The sequence below is a fragment of the Lissotriton helveticus genome, chromosome 4_1 (assembly GCF_964261635.1).
Source record: "Lissotriton helveticus chromosome 4_1, aLisHel1.1, whole genome shotgun sequence".
Lineage (NCBI taxonomy): Eukaryota > Metazoa > Chordata > Amphibia > Caudata > Salamandridae > Lissotriton > Lissotriton helveticus.
The window spans coordinates 966,171,690-966,191,453 of NC_136063.1; the positions used below are offsets into that span (position 1 = coordinate 966,171,690).

The 19,764-nt window shown below is 45.7% G+C and overlaps 1 protein-coding gene across 2 annotated transcripts in view; it reads left to right on the forward strand.

Annotated features, from left to right (window-relative positions):
* The window catches only part of LOC144828936 (uncharacterized), a 410,356-nt gene that overhangs the window by 116,775 nt on the left and 273,817 nt on the right, over positions 1 to 19,764 (forward strand). For both annotated transcript variants that reach the window (XM_078687588.1, XM_078687589.1), the window contains one exon: positions 9,291 to 9,427. In XM_078687588.1, coding sequence (XP_078543714.1) covers positions 9,291 to 9,427 — 137 coding nt within the window. The remainder of the gene's footprint in view (positions 1 to 9,290; positions 9,428 to 19,764) is intronic.

Consider the following 19,764-nt stretch of genomic DNA (forward strand, 5'->3'; position numbering starts at 1 on the left):
TTTCCACTACTGCTGCACAGGACACGATTTCCTTGAAGGGACCACCAGGGTCCCAGGATCCCGCCTGTCAGAAGGAGGGGTCCGAAAAAGGAGGGCCCCTGTAACTTGCAAGCCCTACAAAGCGTATTCAAATTACTTCTGTTTCAGAAGTGCCCGGGGAAGCCTGTCCTCGTCTGACAGGCTGGACTTGGCCACTCCTGTTGGACCTACGATGTTTTGCCCATTTTCCCATCAACAAACAGGTACTTTTGCAGCGTGAATCTTTCTGGATTCACTATGCTGTGCATTATTCCGCGGTCTTGTGGTTGGGTCCGGATTCGTAGTCTTTTCTTTGTTTTTTTTTTTTTTTTTCTTAGCCCAGGTGGGCGTCGGCGTCACACCCCCTTGGGTGTATTTCCGGTGACGTCGGCATGCTTCCTGCGGAAGCTCCCACTCTTGGGCGCCATCTTCAGATTCTTTTTTTCCGCGGTCGGGTCTGGATCGTTCCCGTTTGGGCTCCAGACATTTTTGGAGAAAGAAGAAGGAAAATACAGAAAAGACGAGGAGAAGTCACCTGAAGACTCCAGGGGACTTCACCGACGAAAAACAAGCAAGGATAAGGCGTTTTCCATCGAGATCTTCGACGACCGTCGACGAACACGCGACCAGAGAGGCCCTGGACGCTAGAGGATGGACAACACGCCGTTCAAGTTCTGCCGTAACTGCCACCACAAGTACGCGCAGAAGGACCAGCACCCGGTATGCAACCTTTGCCTACCGGTGGACCACGAGAGCGGAGACTGCAACGCCTGTTCCGCCTTCACCCCGAAGACCCTTCGTGTGAGAGAGAGGCAGAGGGTAGCACACGCCGCCCTGCAGGGGAAGGCCCCGACTCCGTCACTCTACGAGCTGGGGATGTCCTCCGAGGAAGAAGACAACGCTGCCGCCGAAGAGGGGAAGCCTGTCCTCGTCTGACAGGCTGGACTTGGCCACTCCTGTTGGACCTACGATGTTTTGCCCATTTTCCCATCAACAAACAGGTACTTTATTCCCTCTCTTTCAATTCATTGGAGCCCTGGAACGTTGCCTTGGAGTATTGGCAGCAACCAGTTGCTCTGAATTTTGAATGACACTTAAAATAACACCTTTTCTTTAGAGACCTCTCATTCAGTTCATGCAAAACAACGGCTCTTTACTTGCCCAGGATGTAATGGACTCCAAAGGGACTGTTTTCTCTGCATTTTACCTGTAGCATTTATTGCCAGTATCTAATCATGCGATTATTTGTATTCAATCATTTATGTATTTATATTTTTGTTTATTTGGACAAACGTTTTTCGACATAAAGAAAGAATTATATACATGATCAATTTCCCAAAATGTTGGGGAAAAGGATGGGAGGACAAGGAGTCCTTGAAAGATAAAGTAATTGACTGGATGAGAAACTAGTCTTTCACTTGTCCGCTCTGATATGTCGTCCACTGACATGACTCATAATCGTTTGACTAGATCTGCCCATTTGCGGGGATCCCGGAGCACTTCTTCATAGAATATCTTAAGTGTTGATGTTCGCCTATCTTCAGGAAGGCCTGCAGAACCACCTAAACAACAGAATGTGCAGCCTACAAAACAGGCTACATTGGAGAAATACTTCAAATTGCATTTACAAAAGGGTGAAAATTCCCCTGAGTATGAATAATTTTGATGTGAAATGTCATAATCAGCTTAAATCTCTTTAACAAACCCTTTTTTGTGAAAGGTAGAAGATGAAGGATAGTCGGACAGTGTATCCCCATATGCTGCCATTTTGTGAATTTTAAAAGGGTGTCTGCTCCTTTAAGGACTCAGACCACCATTATCCCATCATGCCTACCAGGTGAGAGTTGCCTCCGTTCTTTTTTTTTTACCAGCACCTGGTGACAGAATCCCGAGCATTAAGCTTGGCCTGTATGGCTTTTTTTCCTTCAAAATTCACTAGTGAAGTGTTGTTTTCTTTGTTCCACTCAATGTCTTTCATCATCCTCTCAAGATTGTACACTTTTTCTGACCAAATTTTGAGGCATTTTCTTCAGAATTGTCATTTCTGTTTAGGTACCCTGCCTGTTTTAAAAAGAAGGCCAAATAAGACCCTCACAACGTCTGCATTTGCTCCCTTCCACCTACACATGTTCCTGAACAGTGCAAAAACTGCAAGATGTTTTCTCGCTGTACCCAGAGGGACGGAGAGAAAATTTGCCTTCATGGCACGGAGAAACGGCGCAGGCTGCATGTCCTGTCTCAAGGTGAGGCCTTCAGAGCGAAGAGTGGTTCGGTCTTTCACCAGAGCTCTTACATCTGCCTCTGAAAGGTCCAAAAAGAGTGCCAGCCAGGAAACTACATGCTTCCTGGTAGTTGAGGGATTCAACGTCGAGACCAGGTACGGCACCGACTGGATCACCATCGAGGAAGAGACGCAGATCGACATCGAGGCAAGGTACACATGCGCCATCGACTAGCTCTGCAAGATTGGTGTTGAGGAGCGTTTTGACGGCGAGGAGAGCCATCAACACACAGCAGCAGTTGTACGTCTTTTCAGGCCAACAGCTTTAAGGGTCTCCATTTCAGGTTTCATCACTTATTTCTGGCAGAATGTCAAAAAAATCACAGAATTCGTCTGGGTTCTGAATATTGTTCAAAATGGTTATGCTCTGATTCACCAGACCTCTAACCATTCCCCCAAAACCATCCAAACATCATCTGCATACGCATCAAGAAGTTAACATCTTACTACAGAAGCGTGCAGTGGAGGTCGTTCCCCACTAACAACTGGGCACAGGCATCTGCTCCAGATACTTTCCGGTGAAGAAAAAAAGACAAAGACGAATTCCGTACCATTCTCCACCTAAAAATATCCAACTAATGGATTCGGCGAGAGAAGTTTCAGATGCTGATTTTACATCAAATCTATCCCAAACTACACAAGGGGGGATTGGCTGTGCTCCACAGGCCTTCAGGATGCATATTTTCATGTGCCCATCGCCTAGAAACATTGTACGTTCCGGAGGTTTCTTGTTGGAAAGACCATTAGCAATACCAGGTCCTTCTTTTCGGCCTCAAGTCAGCTCTCAGAACCTTCTCGAAGTGCTGGCAGAATTGGCTGCCTATCTCAGGAGGCACAGAATCTTTGTCTATCCCGATCTAGACAATTGGTTAATCAAGGCGTCAGTTTCTCAGGAACATTTCAACTGTACAGGGGATGTCCTTCAACAGTTGGGTCTTCACATCAACCACACTAATTCAATCTCCACATCGGTTCAGACTATGCAATAATTAGGGGCCACCAACGACCCACAACAAGCAAAAGTGTGTAATTCGAGGAGAGATTTTTATCAATCTGCCACAAATTTCGCACTCTAATGAAAGCATTGTATCCCATGGTGAGAGCAGTGTCCTCCCTTCTCGGCTCCATGGCCTCATGTATTTTCCTCACTCTGAATGCGTGCCTCCCACATGCGCCCTCTTCAGGAGTGTCTTGAGGATCAGTGGGAACAAGCGATGGGCAACTGCAAAGACAAGATCATTCTCCTTCATGTGAAGCAATCTCAGGCATGATTGTGATAATCGACCAATCTCCTTCAAGGGATGCCTTTTCACCAACAAGCTCCCTCACATACAATAGTTACAAATAATTAGTTACTGGGGTGGGGTGCTCACATGGATCATCTCCACATACAAGGCACATGGTCTCCGAAGAAAATGTCATATCACATCAGTCTCCTCGAGCTTCGAGCAGTCTACCTGGCTCTGTAAGCATTTCACCCATCTTTCAAGACCAACTCCCTGCTTGTTCAAACGGACAACACAACCACCATATATTACCTCAACAAGCGGGGGCTGGGCAAGGTCCAGACATTTGTCCCGCGAAGCCCAGGCAATTTGGAAATGGTTCCTAGCCAGAAACCTGCAGATCACGGCAACCCACCTCCCAGATGTGCAAAATGTGCAAGCAATCATTGTCAGCAGGGTTCTGGAGGAAAATCACAAATAGGTCCTTCACGACGACGACATGAAATACCTCTTTGGGATGTGGAGCTATCTGCACATTGACCTTTTCACCACCGCAAGAAACAAAAAATGCCTAGACAGCCCTCCTTAAGCTGTCCCACTCGAGAGACCAGACTTATCCAAATAGCCCTGGAATGGTTTTGTCAATGCTGGCTCACGGACCTTCTTCACTGGTCACAGCATCCACATCTGAAACTGCCATGCTACTCAGATCTGCTAACGGTGTGCGAAGGCCAGATGGTGCACCCCAATGTCTCATCTTTGAATTTGACAGCATGGCTCCTGATCTAGTGCACTATGGTCACCTGAATTTGCCACAAGACTGCATAGACATCATTAAGGAGGCTAGGCCTTTCGCCCACTCAGCATATGCCTTCAAGTGGAATAGATTTTGCATCTGGTGTCCCTCCAAGAATGTAGATGCTACTAATTAAGGACTTTCTTAGATGGCTAAGAAAGGTTTTCCCTCCTATTAGGCGTCATTCACCTCCATGGGAATTAAATATAATAATGTTGCATCTTATGCAGGCCCCTTTTGAACCTATTCATAAAGGCGTCCCTACCGCATCTGTTCGTAGGATTAGTGAAATTCAGGTGTTCTGCTCTGATAAGCCTCACACTGTCTTCCACTCTACGAAAGTAGTTATGAGCCCCACCTTAAATCCTTCCCAAAGTAGTCTTTGACTTTCATGTCAATCAAACAATTTCATTACCAACTTTCTTTCAGCACCTCTCAACTCTGGCTGAAAGAACTTTTAATTCCCTGGATGTGAGGCGTGTCTTAAAATTCTATCTAGATAAGACTTGTGACATACATAGATCGGACCAGTTGTTTATAAATTATTTACCGGTCAGTACAGGTTTAGCCACTTCCAAGCAATTCATCTCTCGATGGATAGTGTCTTGCATTCTCTTATGCTATCAAAAAGCCAACATGTCCTTATTAGCTACACCTAAGGCCCACTCTACCAGTGACAAAGCAGCTACTTTCACTTTGCGGATCTCCGGTATAGGGATATTTCTCATCAAAGTGGCTGCATGGAGGTCTATTCACACATTTACCAAGTATTACTGGTTGGATTCGGAAACCTAAGCAGACGCTCCAGTAGGACAAGCCTCCTTCAGAAATGTATTTGCTTAATTCAAACCCATTGTCTTTCCTCTGTTTTCCACCCCTCTTTGTGGAGATGGGCTTGCTATTCTATTCAAACACTTATGACTACCAATCTACATCCCCTACGATAGAAGTTCTCTTTTAGGGGAATCTCCATTGAAGTCATAAGCAACCAACCCGCCTCCCCGGTGGATAGAGCAAAGGATGTTTTTGAGGGGATTTTTTCCTATCACTGACCTATATCCTTCAAAAAGAACTAAGTCAACTGCCACCTGAGTCCTTACAGGGGTACACCCTGTTGGCAACCAAAGGGGCTACACTGTCCTATTCTTCATTTTCTATCTGTACAAAAAAAGGGTTTGTGGAAGAGATTTCAGCCGTTTATGAAATTTTCACTTCAGAATTATTCCTACTCTGGGTATTTTCACCCTTTGTAAATGCAATCTGAAGTATTTCTCCAATGTAGCCTGCTTTCTAGGCTGCACATTCTGTTCAGTATTTCTGCAGGCCTTCCTAAAATAGGAGAACGTCTCCACTAAAAGATATTCAGTGAAGAAATGTTCTGGGATCCCCGCGCATGGGTGGAACTATTCAAACGCTTATGACTGTCAATGGAGATTCCCCTACGAGAGAACTGGAGTTACAGTATAGAAACTAACCCTTCTCTGGTCTGATATTCTTTTTGTGTAGGAAAGTGCTCTTTTTTTTTTTACAACCCCCCCCCCCCCCTTTTTTTTGCTGTAATGCTAATGTTTAGAACTCTAATAAGGAACCGGAGCTTGCACCCTAGGCTCCAGCACCAGTTCTCTTTCCCTAAAACTGTTGTGTAAGTTGTCAATCCTAATTGACAAGGACTTCACCCACCTTATAAGTCCCTAGTATATGGTATCCGTGATACCCAGGGCATGAGTTATAAAGGGGTCCCCAGGGCTTGCAGCTCTGTTTATGCCACCCTGAGCGACCCAAATAAACTATTGACAGCAGGCCTGCCATTGCAGTCTGCAGATCTACAAAACCCAGGGGTTTGCACTAATTACCTCAACACATCTGGGCAAAAGTATACAGAAGCAATAAGCAAAAGAATGTGCGAGAATCAATCAAACTAATTACCTGTAGGAAAATATACATTTGTTCCTACAGGTAGGAACCTAGTCCCCCGGCAAATTCTCTAAATAATTCAGACACTCACCGAGTCTTCCCCAGTTGTATCATACATCAAATTTTATATTTTCTTTCTCAGTATTTCACAAAACCAAAAACATCAAACATAAAAGGACACAATCAAAACTCGTTCATGATTCCTTCCTACCCATACATTCTAAACCCGGTTGCCAAACAACACAAATATACATGCAATCTGTGGGGAGAATGTCCATTCCACACACATAATGAGGGATACTTCCACCTCCACTCAGCCATGAAGTGTGTGTTTGTAAATGTATCCATATAGCTTTGAATCCGTTAGACTTCTCCACTTTTTCGGGTTGATGCGTTTGGGCCCATTGACTTGGGCCTCATCAGGACATGGACAAAAAAAGAAAGAAAAAACACCTATAAAACAATTTTGCATAAATCAGTACCTTAAATACTCATTGGTTTTGGGTCTCCATGTAGTTAGCCAATTATTGGCAACAGTGGAGTATATTTCGGGGACACAGGCAGTTTGGCCAGGCAACGCCTCCAGCTCTGTAGGGCCGTGGCTTGCAATGTTCATTGGTACGGGACTATGCTCTTGGGGTCTAACAGTTTGGCATGCAAGCGACTGGGGTGTGCTTCATGCTCCAGCAGGAAAGTTCCATCTACATTCACTCCTTCAAGCCACTACAACTGGGCGGCCAGGAGAAACAGCTCAAAATTCGGCACCCCTGGGTCACCTTCTGCCTAAGGTTGCGCATCAGGGAGTATAGCTGTCGAAACCACCCCGTGGGCATCAGGGCTGGTAAGTTGGCTAAAAAATATAAAGGACTGGGTAGCATGACCATTTTGGTCAGTGAGATCCTGGCCATGATAGGTAGCTGCAGAGTACACCAGAACTGTACACATGACCGGTGGGACCGGAGTGCCCTGTCTAGGTTCCCCTCTTAGGTCATCTACAGAATGAAAATGTGCATGCCTAGGTATTTAAATAAGAGTGGGTTCCAATTAAGGTTAACCAGCAGGGTCATGAGTCTGGGCAGAGGCCCCTCCATAGGGAGTAGGTACGTTTTGGACTTGTTTACTTTTAGACCTGATAGCAATCCAAAGTGTTCCAAGAGCAGTCAGGCTGTTTCAGAGCCCACCACGGCATCCCTTAGATAAACCAGGAGGTCATCTACTTGCAAATAAATTATATATATCCGACCGTCTACCCTAAATGCCATTCCCTTGCCTCCCTGGCGAAATAACGCAGCCAACGATTTGATTGCTACTGCAAATAGGAGAGGCGAGGGAGGTCACCCCTGTATGGTACCTCGTGATATCTCATACTGTGTAGATCGTGTTACCTGTTTTAACCCTTACCTTTGGACTAGTATGAAGACGTTTCACCCTATTCTCCCCAAGGCCCATGTATCTCATGGTTTCAAACAAGTAGTCCCAACCTACTGTATCAAAGGCCTTTTCTAGGTCGATTGAAAGGACCACTGCCTGTGCCATGGTACTTGCCTCAGGATGATATAGTATGGAGTAAAGTCTACGTAGGTTATAAGAGGTATTGCTGTACGGGATAAACCTGTTTTGATCTCGGTGAATAAGGAATTTCATATGTGGGAGTAGTCTACGTGCTAGGATCTTGCTGAGAATCTTAAAGTCCATGTTGAGCATGGAGAGTGGTCTGTAGTCTCTCACCTGAGTTCCCACCGCTGAAGTCTTGGGGAGTGGGATCACAAGCGCACTCTGGGTGGCTGCAGGGAGTCCGCCTAGTCGTAAGGATTCAGCGTCCAGCTTCACCAGCTCTGGCGCCAACTTGTGTGCAAACCTTGCATAAACTCCGCAGGTAGACCATTAGGCCTGGTGTTGTGCCGTGACCCATGTCTGTATAGCTTTGCGAACTTCTTGCAGTCACATCCCAAACCAGCATTATTGACCATCTCCCTTGTACAGTGTATACTGAAATGTATAAATATTGATTTGTTCATCTGATCTTCTGTTGCCAAGAAGTAGTCAAATATTTTTTTTCTGAAAAGACGATTCTACATTTTTGGCAAATTATTGCATATTAAGAATATGTAGCAATTTTGTAATAATGATTTATACTATAATTTTTGTTGGATGCTCTTAAAATGGTCCAATTGTGTAACGAACAAGAGGCGGGACTGTGAGCAGCCCTATCTGGTACCCTGTCTTAACAGGAAAAAGTCTGAAAAACTTAGTGTTAATATTAGGTTTTAATAATTAACAGTTCGGTGACTGCACTAAAGGTGTCACCTATATTGGACTTTTGCAGCATAGCTGGTAGGAATGGCCATGGCACTCCATAAAATACCTTTTGGGCATCCAGTGTAATTGCAGGTGCTAAAGACCAAGGTTTATTGGGTTATTTTAAAATGTGTTGGAAAAAAATCTGGTGTTGTCAGTCGACAAGCTCCCTTTCATGAAGTCTGTTATTTTGATATATGTTAATATTGGGGACTATCTGTGAGCAGGAATCTCAGCGGAAATACTACATTCCTTTTTAAGAAGAGACATGGGCCTGTAACTAGACTGTCCTCAAAAGCCTTATTACTCCTTCAATAGTGATACTAAAGACATGCCTGTACAAGAACCAAATGCTGTCCCAGAGAAACAGAAATGGGAGAATAGGTTTAGCAAATGATGCAGAAGAGTGACTCTAAATATTTTATAAAACGTTTGTTAGACCATCTGGTTTTGGAGCTTTCCCTAATGAAAGAGTGTCAGTTGCTGACGATAGTTCCTCATCTGTGGTATCGGTGTTTTTATTTCAGAATTGCACATGTATCAGTATAGATATTGTCTCACGTAGTTACAATGCACGAGTATGATGAAAAATACACCTGTCAAATCGGAGTAGATATCCGTGCTAATCCGCGCACTCTGTTGCTTGCTGACTGAGGACACAATTGTAGGCAATCATTGTACCTTTTGCATCATTAATCCTATTTGGTGTGATTTATGGTTTCAGTCTTGCTAATTTTCTTGCTTTTTGTTTCAATAGGAATACAGCATGTAATAGAAAACTGTGTCCCCGACTCCAAAGATCCACGCTTCTTCTGTGAACTTTGTGAACATCATTGTGACCTGGAACCTTTGATAGAACATCTGAACAGCTTTGAACACCGGAAGGCTTATATTGTACGTTTTTCAATACAAGTGTAACTGGTACATAGTTTAAAACTGCTTCGAGTATAACTAAACTCTATCGACACAGGATCCTCTTTTAAGTAGCACCCATTGTTAGGATCTTGGAACAGTTAGTTTTAATTGTTTTGTGCCTGAGAGAGTGAAATGTAGTCGGGCTTGGCTATTTTTCTTGTTCCACAAGGGAGATCCCCTGATTATCAGTTTTCCATGTAGTGTCTGATTTGGAATACCACTTGCTTGCTTTGCTACCATGTCTGGCTATTTTTTTCCTCGCCTACCGTGTATGTATTTTGTAACCTTTAAAAGCCTGCAGCAGTCACACATGTAAAGTTCCTACTTTCCACAAGAACTGTTTGACAACAGATCATAGCTGTTTTGAAATGGAGTACTCCAAAGTGTACCCACAATCATAGTGAGGGTGGCCACTATCCCATTTTATCAGCCTGAGTTGGTTGGTGATGATAGCAATAATCATATCTTTATTTAAGCATTTTCAACAACAGAATACAGTAGGAAGGAGAGAAGGGATGCGGAAGGAAAGACCGGGATTTTTACATGTGTTACATATAAATACAACTGGACGTGTTTGCAGTTAAGGACAGTATTGTATATCCGCATAAAAGGGGAAGCCTGCATCAGCTCCTGTACAGGGGGTCAACTGCAATGCGTTCCTAGAGGACAAAGAGAGCAGGGGACCTTATCTTACTGCTCTGACAGTTGGTTGTTATGGCACTGGGAGCGCGCGTCACTGGGTGGAAGATGGGATGGCGAAGGGAAGCCTGCACCTAAAGATAGTAATTACGCTGGAAGGGTTTCCCAGAAATCCTTGGGTCATGCAATGGAAGGTTGCAGTGTGGAGTAAAACTCTCTCATTAAGTTGCAATAGGTCATGCTCCAGAGCCAAGCCTGTGTAGTGGTGGGGGTGGGGGTTGTCCCTTGAAGGAAAACAGGCTGCATTTAAAAAGAAAAACAATGTTGCTGTATTTACAAGCAATCACGGACATGGTGGTCTGCTGACCCCAGCAGGCCACCACCCCTGTGACTTTAGCGATTCCTAGGGGGTTGCAAATTGTGACCTACCTCATTAATATTCAAGAGGTAATTATGGTAGTAGGCACAGGGAAATCATGGGTGTAGACGATTTATTGTGTGATTATTCTTGTTAGGCCATTTTAGGAGAGAGCTTATATTGTTACAACTGTAACCATACTTGTAATTTTATTATAGAATGGCTTGTGTGATAGCTTATGCTCAATATAGTGGTTTTAATCGGTTATAAGTCAGTGCTAAAGCAATAAGCCTAATTAATACATTAGGAAACGTTATTTCAGATGCCATAGGTCTGATCTTTTATCATGTAAAGTTACAGCAATTGCAGTAGACTTATGTATTTTGAAATGCATGTGTTAAAACCATTAGCTCTTTAAGGGTGCCTTGGTAAGTCCTACAGATGTATATTTTGATACATTGAATCTCATGTGTTAACCTTTGAAGGCACAAATTTTGTTGTTGACTGAACCTTTGGCAACACCGCAGGAGCAGAAGATTTGCACAGTAATAATTCTTGCGAGAAATTCTTTCAGATGGCCTTACCGGCTGAGTTTTTTCGCCCAGGATATTGTATTCAAACAAATAGTTAAAAATGCATGCATACATATAAACAGAGGAGCTTTGGGTCAGCCCTTTTCTGCCATTGATCTTATTAGTGTTATTTGTACTCTGCTGACAACCGTTACATCATGGGACAGTGGTTTGGCCACTTAAGCAATTGTCTCTCTTGCCCTATGAAGGGCAGCATTTGTCTGATCCCATCTGCACCTCCACCTTAAAAGGAGTGTGTTTCAATACCAGAGATGCTGGAACTACACTTTTTTTAGCTTTCAGTTTTCTCCTTTTGCGGGCACCATTTAGTTTGTTTCTCTGTTCTTTTTAGTCTCATTGTTTAGAGACTACCACAGCTCTCCAAGCAGTGCTCACATGCCCTTTGTTTGCTGCTTATTTAACCTGTAGTGCAGTGCTACAAAAGAATTTCCAAATGTTGCTGACTCAGGGGGATATTCACAAGGTGAGGAATCTACAGGCAGATGCAGTATCCACCAGAAAAAGCGTTACCGAAGGTAAGTAACTTGTTCTTTTCTGCCATTGGGTCTGGGCACAGTGGAGGGAGATTTCGGACAGGCAGCAAAATATTTTTTTTGTCCGAGGAACACCAAAGAAGAACCTGAACTGACTGTAAAAACAGTCGGGCACCGAAGAACAACAAAAGTCACTGAAGAAGGTCACAGGTTTTCTGCAGAAGTTATTGTTGTTTTTTTAACCCTAGCAGACCACGAGGTTCCACGACCGCACGGCCAAAGAATAAAGGTAAGACACGCTGTCCAGGTTCTGCCTTAAGTGTCACCATCAGTTTTCACAGAAGGATAGCTGTCGAGTGTGCAACTTGTCCCGGCTCAGAGACCACACAAACCAGAGGACTGCGGCGTCTGTGCCGAGTTCCCACTTAAAACCCTCAAAACGAGAGAAAAACCGCAGTGGACCACTATGCAACGGCAAAGGCCCAGAAACCGACTCCTAGGACAGAGGAGACCTATAGCAAAGACAACACAGAAATGGTGCAGCAACAAGATTATGATGCTGATGCGGTCGATGCAGCAAGGGGAAAACCACATAAGAAGCAGTCGTTGAAATGCGCAACAACCTGAGACAGAAGATAGTGTAGAAAATCAGGACAGAGCTGAAGGGGTTGGACTCCAAAACCAAGAGTCCCGCTTTGAGCTCGAAGACAGCAAAACCCAAACAGAGGCACAGAAAGCCTCTTGAATCTAATTGGAAATATACAGCTGAAGACAAACTCTCTGATCCGACCTCAGCCCCGAAAGGGGAACAGGAGCATGTGACGGAGAAGTCATCTCGCAAGGGGAATCCCTGATTGTTGATGTCGATGCTGAGAAAAAAACACTCAACTTCAAAAATAAGAGGAGTCCTGAGGCCAAAATTGGAGACCCTAATCAGAAGGAAGGAGGAGTTCAATGACTGCTTGAGGGGAACCAAGATTCTGTTTCGGCCTCTGAAGGATACACTGGTCGAAGCCAAAGAGTTGGAGCCTGAACTCCTGGTAATAGGAGAGCAGAAAGAGGCCTTCAAATTCGAGGAGAAATTCAACTAAATCCCCTGTCAGAGAAAATGTTCAATGCTGACACCTCGGAGGACTGGTAGGACATTTACGCCGATTTGCAAGAGGGAGCTGTGGACACCTACTCTTCAAAGACCTGCCACCGAACGACTGATCCGTGTACAACGCAATGGCGGTGAAACGGGTGGCGGACACTTACGGGGGAGAATTTGAGGAAGAACAAGGAGTCCTACTTCCTACTTGCGACCTTACTGCCATCACAGCAAAGGAGCCAGTTCCTCCTAGTGCTGCGTAGTGTGCTGGAGCAGAGCCTTCAGAAAGCCAGTCACGCGAAGGCCGTCACTCAAAGTGTGGAGTAAAAGTACAGGCACTCCACACACAGCCCCGCATACATTTGGGGATCTGTAGATGCTGATTCTATTAGTCTCCATGACTCACAGTGGGCCAACATGGCCAGCATCAATGGACTCACGACCTGATCGAGCCAGCGGGTGAACATAGTAGGCAGGAAAATGGAGAGATCATCGGCAGCCCAGTTGATAATCACCTACTTCAGTGCCCTACTGAACGGGTTTATCCACCAACAATGGGAAGAGGACCCCCCTCCCAAAGGCCAAATGGCGCCGAAAATGCCATACCGAGGCCATATTTTAATTATAAGGGGGAGGGCGCGTGGCCCAAACCCTAAGAGGCCCCGGAAGCCCCATCCCCCGAAGCCATGTTATAAATATAGGGAAGGATTATGCACAACCCCCCTCTCAGAGCATGAAGAGGCCTTGGGGTCCCCAACTCCGGGACTGATTTATTTTTATTAAGGTGAGGTTGGAATGCAGCCTACCCTCCCCAAGCCTTTTTTAGACCCCAATAATATAATTTGGCCCCAGGGTATGGCTGGGGCCAAATTACATTATTGCCTGCTACCCCTTCACACCCCATGGACCCCATCTGTAGGGAGCTGACTCGTTGTGTCAAGAATCCAGGGGTTTCCTTATGAGTGGATAGGGGCTTGCTGTGCAATCCCAAATTGCTCTATTAAGGGTAACCCCGGGCAAAGCACTACGCTACACTCGCGTAGTTTGTGAAGTTTGCACAGCTTCGCACTACGCAAACTGCATGTAGCACAGTGCAAACATGCGTAGCATAGTGCAGCGGACGTTTTTTGCTTGTGGTCCTCAACGTCAAGTTGGCGACCGCGAGCAAGCAAAATGACATCCTCGCAAGACTTTCTCCTTGTTCGTGATCAGCAACATCAAGTTGCCGATCGCGAGCATGGAAAATAAACCTCCTGGCGAGATTCTCAACGCGGGGGGTGTCCGGTTTCTCATTGCGAGTGGTCGTGCATGCTCACGATGAGAAACTACCAGTCCGCGTTGAGAAAGCTGCAGCTCTAGTAAAAATCTACTCGAGCGGCAGAAAAGTACAGCTCGCACTGTGCAAGATGGCGTTTTCAATGATTGCATAGTGCTGTTTTCAATGATTGCACAGCGCTGGATGCTTGCAATCATTGAAAACGACATCTTGCACAGTGCGAACATGCTACTATGCAGTTCGCGTAGTGCTACGCGTAGCTCACGAAGTGCACTTTGCGTAGCTACGCGTAGAGCTACTTCGAGAACTACGCCCACCCCTAATTAAGGGGTAGTGGGGTTGAGAAGCTCAACATAGAGGAGTGTAAGACATTAAGACATTTGCAAATACACACCATGATCAATAAATGACGCACACAACTCTAGAAGGAGATCCACACCAATTTATACAAATAGCAAGTAATTTATATATGTTTAGGCATCTGAGAAAAATCGTTCCGGTAAGTGTAATGTAAAGTCTTTTCACTTTAAAAAGTGGACACAGTGCAATTTATGAGTTCTGCAGTGTTATCTTACAGAAAGAACACGTTCTGTAAACAGCTATAGTACAGTGACTTACAAGACCAATCTTCAGGAGTTAAAGTGAGTGGTGGGCAAGGTCCGAGGCAGCACCAGCAGTGCACCATCAGTTGAACGGGGGCAGCAGGGTGCAAAACCGGGTCGGGAACCCATTGCTTTTCCCTGGACCTCGGTCACTGCGGAAAGAGGCTGCTGGCTCTGGCCAGGAGGCCATTCGGGCTGAATCAGCAAGTGGACTCGGGCCTTGTGATACTCTGGGACTGGAAGACACCTTTGGTCTTCTTTTCCAAGGTCCAGTGGCGATAGGTGTAGGGGTGTCCTTAGGCTTCAAGTTTTTCCTTACCAGAGCAGTCACGGTTGAGGGAGCCTGCCTGCAGAGGCTGCAGGCGATGTTGGGAAGGCCAGGAGGGTTTAAACCTTGATGGACTTGAGCTCTGGAGGGTTAAGGACCTGGTTGACACCGGTGGCCTACTTCAACTTGGGCCGTAGGCGACTGGTGCATTGGTGGCTTCGGGTGTCGGATTTTGGCAGTTCCGGAGGCCTCAGTTTTCTCTTTTGGAGTTTCTTTAGAACAGGGCTACTGTTCATGGGAGGTCTTGAGTCTTTTTCAACAGCAGGCAGTCCTCCCAGGTTTTGGAGTCAACAGCTGCAGGACGAGTCGACTTTGGTGCAGTTTTCGATGAGGGATGCAGACAGGCCGGCAGGGTTGGTACCAGGTCAGCTGCTTCTTCTTGCCTCTGCGTTTGCCGCTCTTCTGTACTCTCTCTTCTTCTTAGTTTGTCAGGATATGCTGCTCTGGAACCAGGGCCTCCCCTAAATACTGAATTTAGAGGTGTGAGGGGGAGTGTAACGCAATCTTGGGGTGACTACGCCCCCTATATGACCACTTCCTGTGGGAAGTGGGTATAACCCTGGCCCAGAATTCCTAAATATGCCATCACAAATATGGCTACTTCTGAGAAATTGTGTCCACATCACAGTAGCCCACCTAAGGGGTGGTACTAGCCTGGATGTGGAACACCTCCCTGACTAGCTCATTTTCAGGCATGTCCAGTTGCCAGTGGGGCATTGGACAAAGGGATCGGCTTCCTCTCCTGTTAGGGGGAGCCATAGTTGCATTTCAAAGGTGGTAGCCCCTTGAGGCTTGCTGCCCAAGGAAGGGTAATCAGCAGGTCATCCTTTGGGAGGGGGTGTTGCATCCTCTTCTGGACAAGCTTTTGTTCTGGGTCTCCTCAGAGCAGAGGCAGGAGGTCAGAACAGTGTCTTGGGTGGCAGGCTGACAGAAAGCACTCGGCAAGTACACCAGAGGCTGGTAGGTTTTCGGGGGGCACTTGGTAAATCCAACACTGGTATAAGTGTGGGTTAATTAATACAAGATATTTGATACCAAACATCCCTATCTTCAGTGAAGCCATCATGTAGCTGGGTAACTAGTTTTCACCAATGTCCAGGACTGGTTTTAAAATGACTTCCCTGGTCACTTGTACAGGCATTAATAGGACTGACCAGCACGGGGCATATCTGCTCATGCAGGTATGCCCTCGCATGTAATATTCACCCTGCCTTAGGACTGTCAAGCCTGCTGTAGGCGTAACTTACAAATATTACATGCAGTGATAGGGGACATGACGCCCAGGTATTGTCTTTTCACTTTTGTCTGCTCCAGGACACAGAGCCTACGATATCAGACGTGCATGTGCTTGGTGAGGGTTTCCTTAGTGTGGCACAATTTGTGCTGCTGCCCTTAGGGACCCTCTTTTGTAACGCAGGCCTTGGGTAGCAGGGGGTACTGTTTACTAGGAACTTACAAAGGGTGCTAAAGTCTTTTCCAATAGGGGAACAATTGTACAGTTTTTAGAGAAAGAACACTGGCATGTGGGACCTGGTTAGCAGGAATCCAGTAGACTTCAGTCAAAGTTGCATCAAATACCAGGCAAAAAGTGGTGGTGGTGGGGGAGGGGGGGGGGTACAGCATTGAAAACAGTGTTCGAGGCATGAGTGCTGTAGATACACATGCTTTGTATACTCCTGCCATCTAGTATTGGGTCTGGATGTTTGCAAATTGTTTTTCTTCTAAGAAGGCTTTCCAGTCACACGGAAAGGGGACTCTCCCTTTCGGTGATGGTATGCATGGGCACCAACCCCATTGTAATATTGTTTTTTTCCGCCATCTGGTTTGGACATTTTATTGCTGCACTCCTGTTGAAAACCAGCCTTTGGGTTCCCCTCTGTGCGTAATCCACTCTACCCTCGAAGGTATTGATTTCGTATGCGTTTCCCTCTTCTCGGAGTGTCGTTTCGGTCAACAAAATCTCAATTTTCGATCAGAAAGCTTTGTGGGTTGCCATCGGGCCTAACCGCGTCGGTCCAGATCTTCGTCAATCGAACTGACTCCGTTCAAATTCTGTCCTCAGTGCCACACAAAGTATCCGCTCACCGACTCACACCAGATGTGTAACTTGTGCTTGTCTCCGGAGCGTAAAGAAGACTGCGATGCTTGCAGATCATTTCTGTCATTGGGCTCGACGTCAAAAGATGCAGCATCAGAATATCGAGTAAATGCTGGATATCTTTAGTGAAGAGTCAGAGCAAGAATAAATTGATGCATCAGCGGTGGAGGGGCAGCAAGAGGACTTCTCGGGGCTGGAGTTGGAATCGGGCCTCGTGATAGACCTAGACATACAACAAGTTTGGCAGGGACAGGGTGACGTGAGTACCGAACACCCCTTGCCCCGCCAACCCACACACAAAAAACCTAATGCTTCGCCACCACCTCTGCCTTCTGGTCAAGGTCAGCATCAAGACAATGTTTCAGACGCCCGTCTTCCGGCTCGGCACCGAGTCGACCCAAATCCTCTGCGGAACTGAAGCCCTCTGGTTCCAACCCCAAATCGGGCTCGTTGCCGAAACCCTCCACGCTGTAAATAAACCAGCCTTCGGAGGCAAAACCTACCACGCCCAAAGGTCATTCCATCTTTGCAGTAAAACCTTCTGCGCTGAAACTGAAAGATGTCCTTATGGATCCAAATTTAGTCATTATCCCTCCCAAATTGGATCCAAAAACAAGAGACTTTATATTAACCTGGACACAGGACGTATTATCACCAAACTGCCTTCTAAACACAAACTTCCTATTGGCGACAGTCATTACAAGATTCTTTTAAAGAAGAACAACGTTGGTACCAGCCCTTCTCATCCACCACTATCATCCCTCCACTTTCACCCTCTTCTCCAACTTTAGATCCTTTGCACATCACACCTCAGGATTCTTCACTATCTCAGCCGGACGGGGACGATATTGATGAGGAGGGTATTCAATTACCAGTAAATCCATGGAAGGATTACACAATTGACCCTCCATTAGACAATCCATACCTTTACACTGCCAACCCATCTCCACCTGATGACCATGTATCTTATCAGAAACTCATTGCCAGGAATGCGGAAACCATGTGTAGTACTACACAAAGAATCCTTAGAGGAAGATTTTTTTGTTTGAGACACTAGGATCCACACACAGGTCGGGCCAAACACTCTCTATGCTTAAAGGTATGATGAGACACGCTGATGGAATTTGAAAAGATCCTGTGCGTGCACGCATCTTGACCCCTAGAGTTGATCAGAAATATAAACCTTCACCAACAGATCCGGTGTTTATTAAGTGCCAGTTACAACTAAACTCCCTGGTAGTGTTCAATGCTCGTAAGTGAGCTAATTCCCAAGCCTTTGGGGACGCTCCTCCCCCAGATAAAGAATCCAAGCTAATAGACGCTTCTGGCAAACGCATAGCTGCTCAAGCTGCCCATTACTGGCACATTGCAAACACGCAGGGCCTTTCAGCCAGATATGACCAGTCGCACTGGGATGACATTGAGCAATTGCTCCCAGATGAACATAAAGCAAAAGCGCAAGACTTGGTGAAGGAAGGAAAGCTAATTTCCTTTTCTTCAATAAGGTGTGCTCTAGATGCTGCTGACACCGCAGCTAGAGAGGTCAACACTTGCGTCCTACTCGGAAGACATGCTTGGTTAAGGATATCCGGGTTTAACCCCAAAGTCCAGCAATTTATTTTGAATACCCCCTTTGACAAAGAACATCTTTTTGGTCCTTAGGTAGATCAGGCGCTTGAGAAAATGAAAACGGACACTGAAGTGGCAAAGTCCATGGAAGCTGTCCAGTCTCCTTCAAACAGATGCTCCTTTTGTCACTCCTTTTACAGGGGAGGGTCCAAAACCACACCCTCAGACCAGAATGCTTCCTCCTACAAAGGTCACACAACTCCTCTTCCTCAAAAAGCTTTTATAGAGGAGGGTTTAGATGAAACAACTTCAAGGGTATGGGCACCACACCCTGTAACTCCCCTTCCCCAATAAGCAGCGGCTTCCCCACGAAGGAAGACTTCAACAGTTTATCCCCATTTGGCAATCTAAAAAAAAACACAAATGGGTGATCGTAATTATCCAACATGTTTATTACCTGGAGCTTACCGCCAATCCTCCAAACGTTCCACCTGGCTCTCACAAATTGTCGCCAGACCTCTTGCAGTTTCTCAAACAAGAAGTGCAATCTCTTACTAAAGGGAGCCATTGAACCCATTCCACTACAGTACCATGGTTCAGGGGTTTACTCTTGACTTTCTGATCCCCAAAAAGGGCGGCTCCTTGAAACCTTTTCTGGATCTCAGAGAGTTACACCAATACATACTGTCTGAGCACTTTCACATGGTAACCCTTCAACGGGTACTTCCACTTTTACAGCAGGGCGATTTTGTCTACTCCAGACTTAAGTCGTATTTTCTCATTACAATTCATCCATCTCATCGCAAATACCTCAGATTTGTGATAGCAGGCAAACATAACCAGTTCAAAGTACTCCCGTTCGGGTGACCACTGCTCCAAGAATATTTACCAAATGTCTGGCAGTTGTTGCAGCTCATCTCAGAAGACAACATATTCATATCTTCCCCTACCTAGACGACTGGCTCATCAATACCAGCTCTTACCAAAACTGTCTACTACACACTCAGACCCCAATACACCTACTTCATCAATTAGGCTTCACAGTCAATGCACAGAAATCTCACCTGCATCCTTCACAGATGCAGTCTTAGCTAGGGGCCACTATTGACACACTCAAAGCTCTAGCCTCTCCAATGTAGCCAGAACTCACAACATTCAGTCAATCATACTACAGTTTCAAACCAACCATTACCAGCCAAAGTATTCATGCAACTGCTGCGAATGATGGAGTCTTTCATCGCAATTGTACCCCATGCAAGCCTTCACATGCGTCCCCCATAAGAGTGCTTA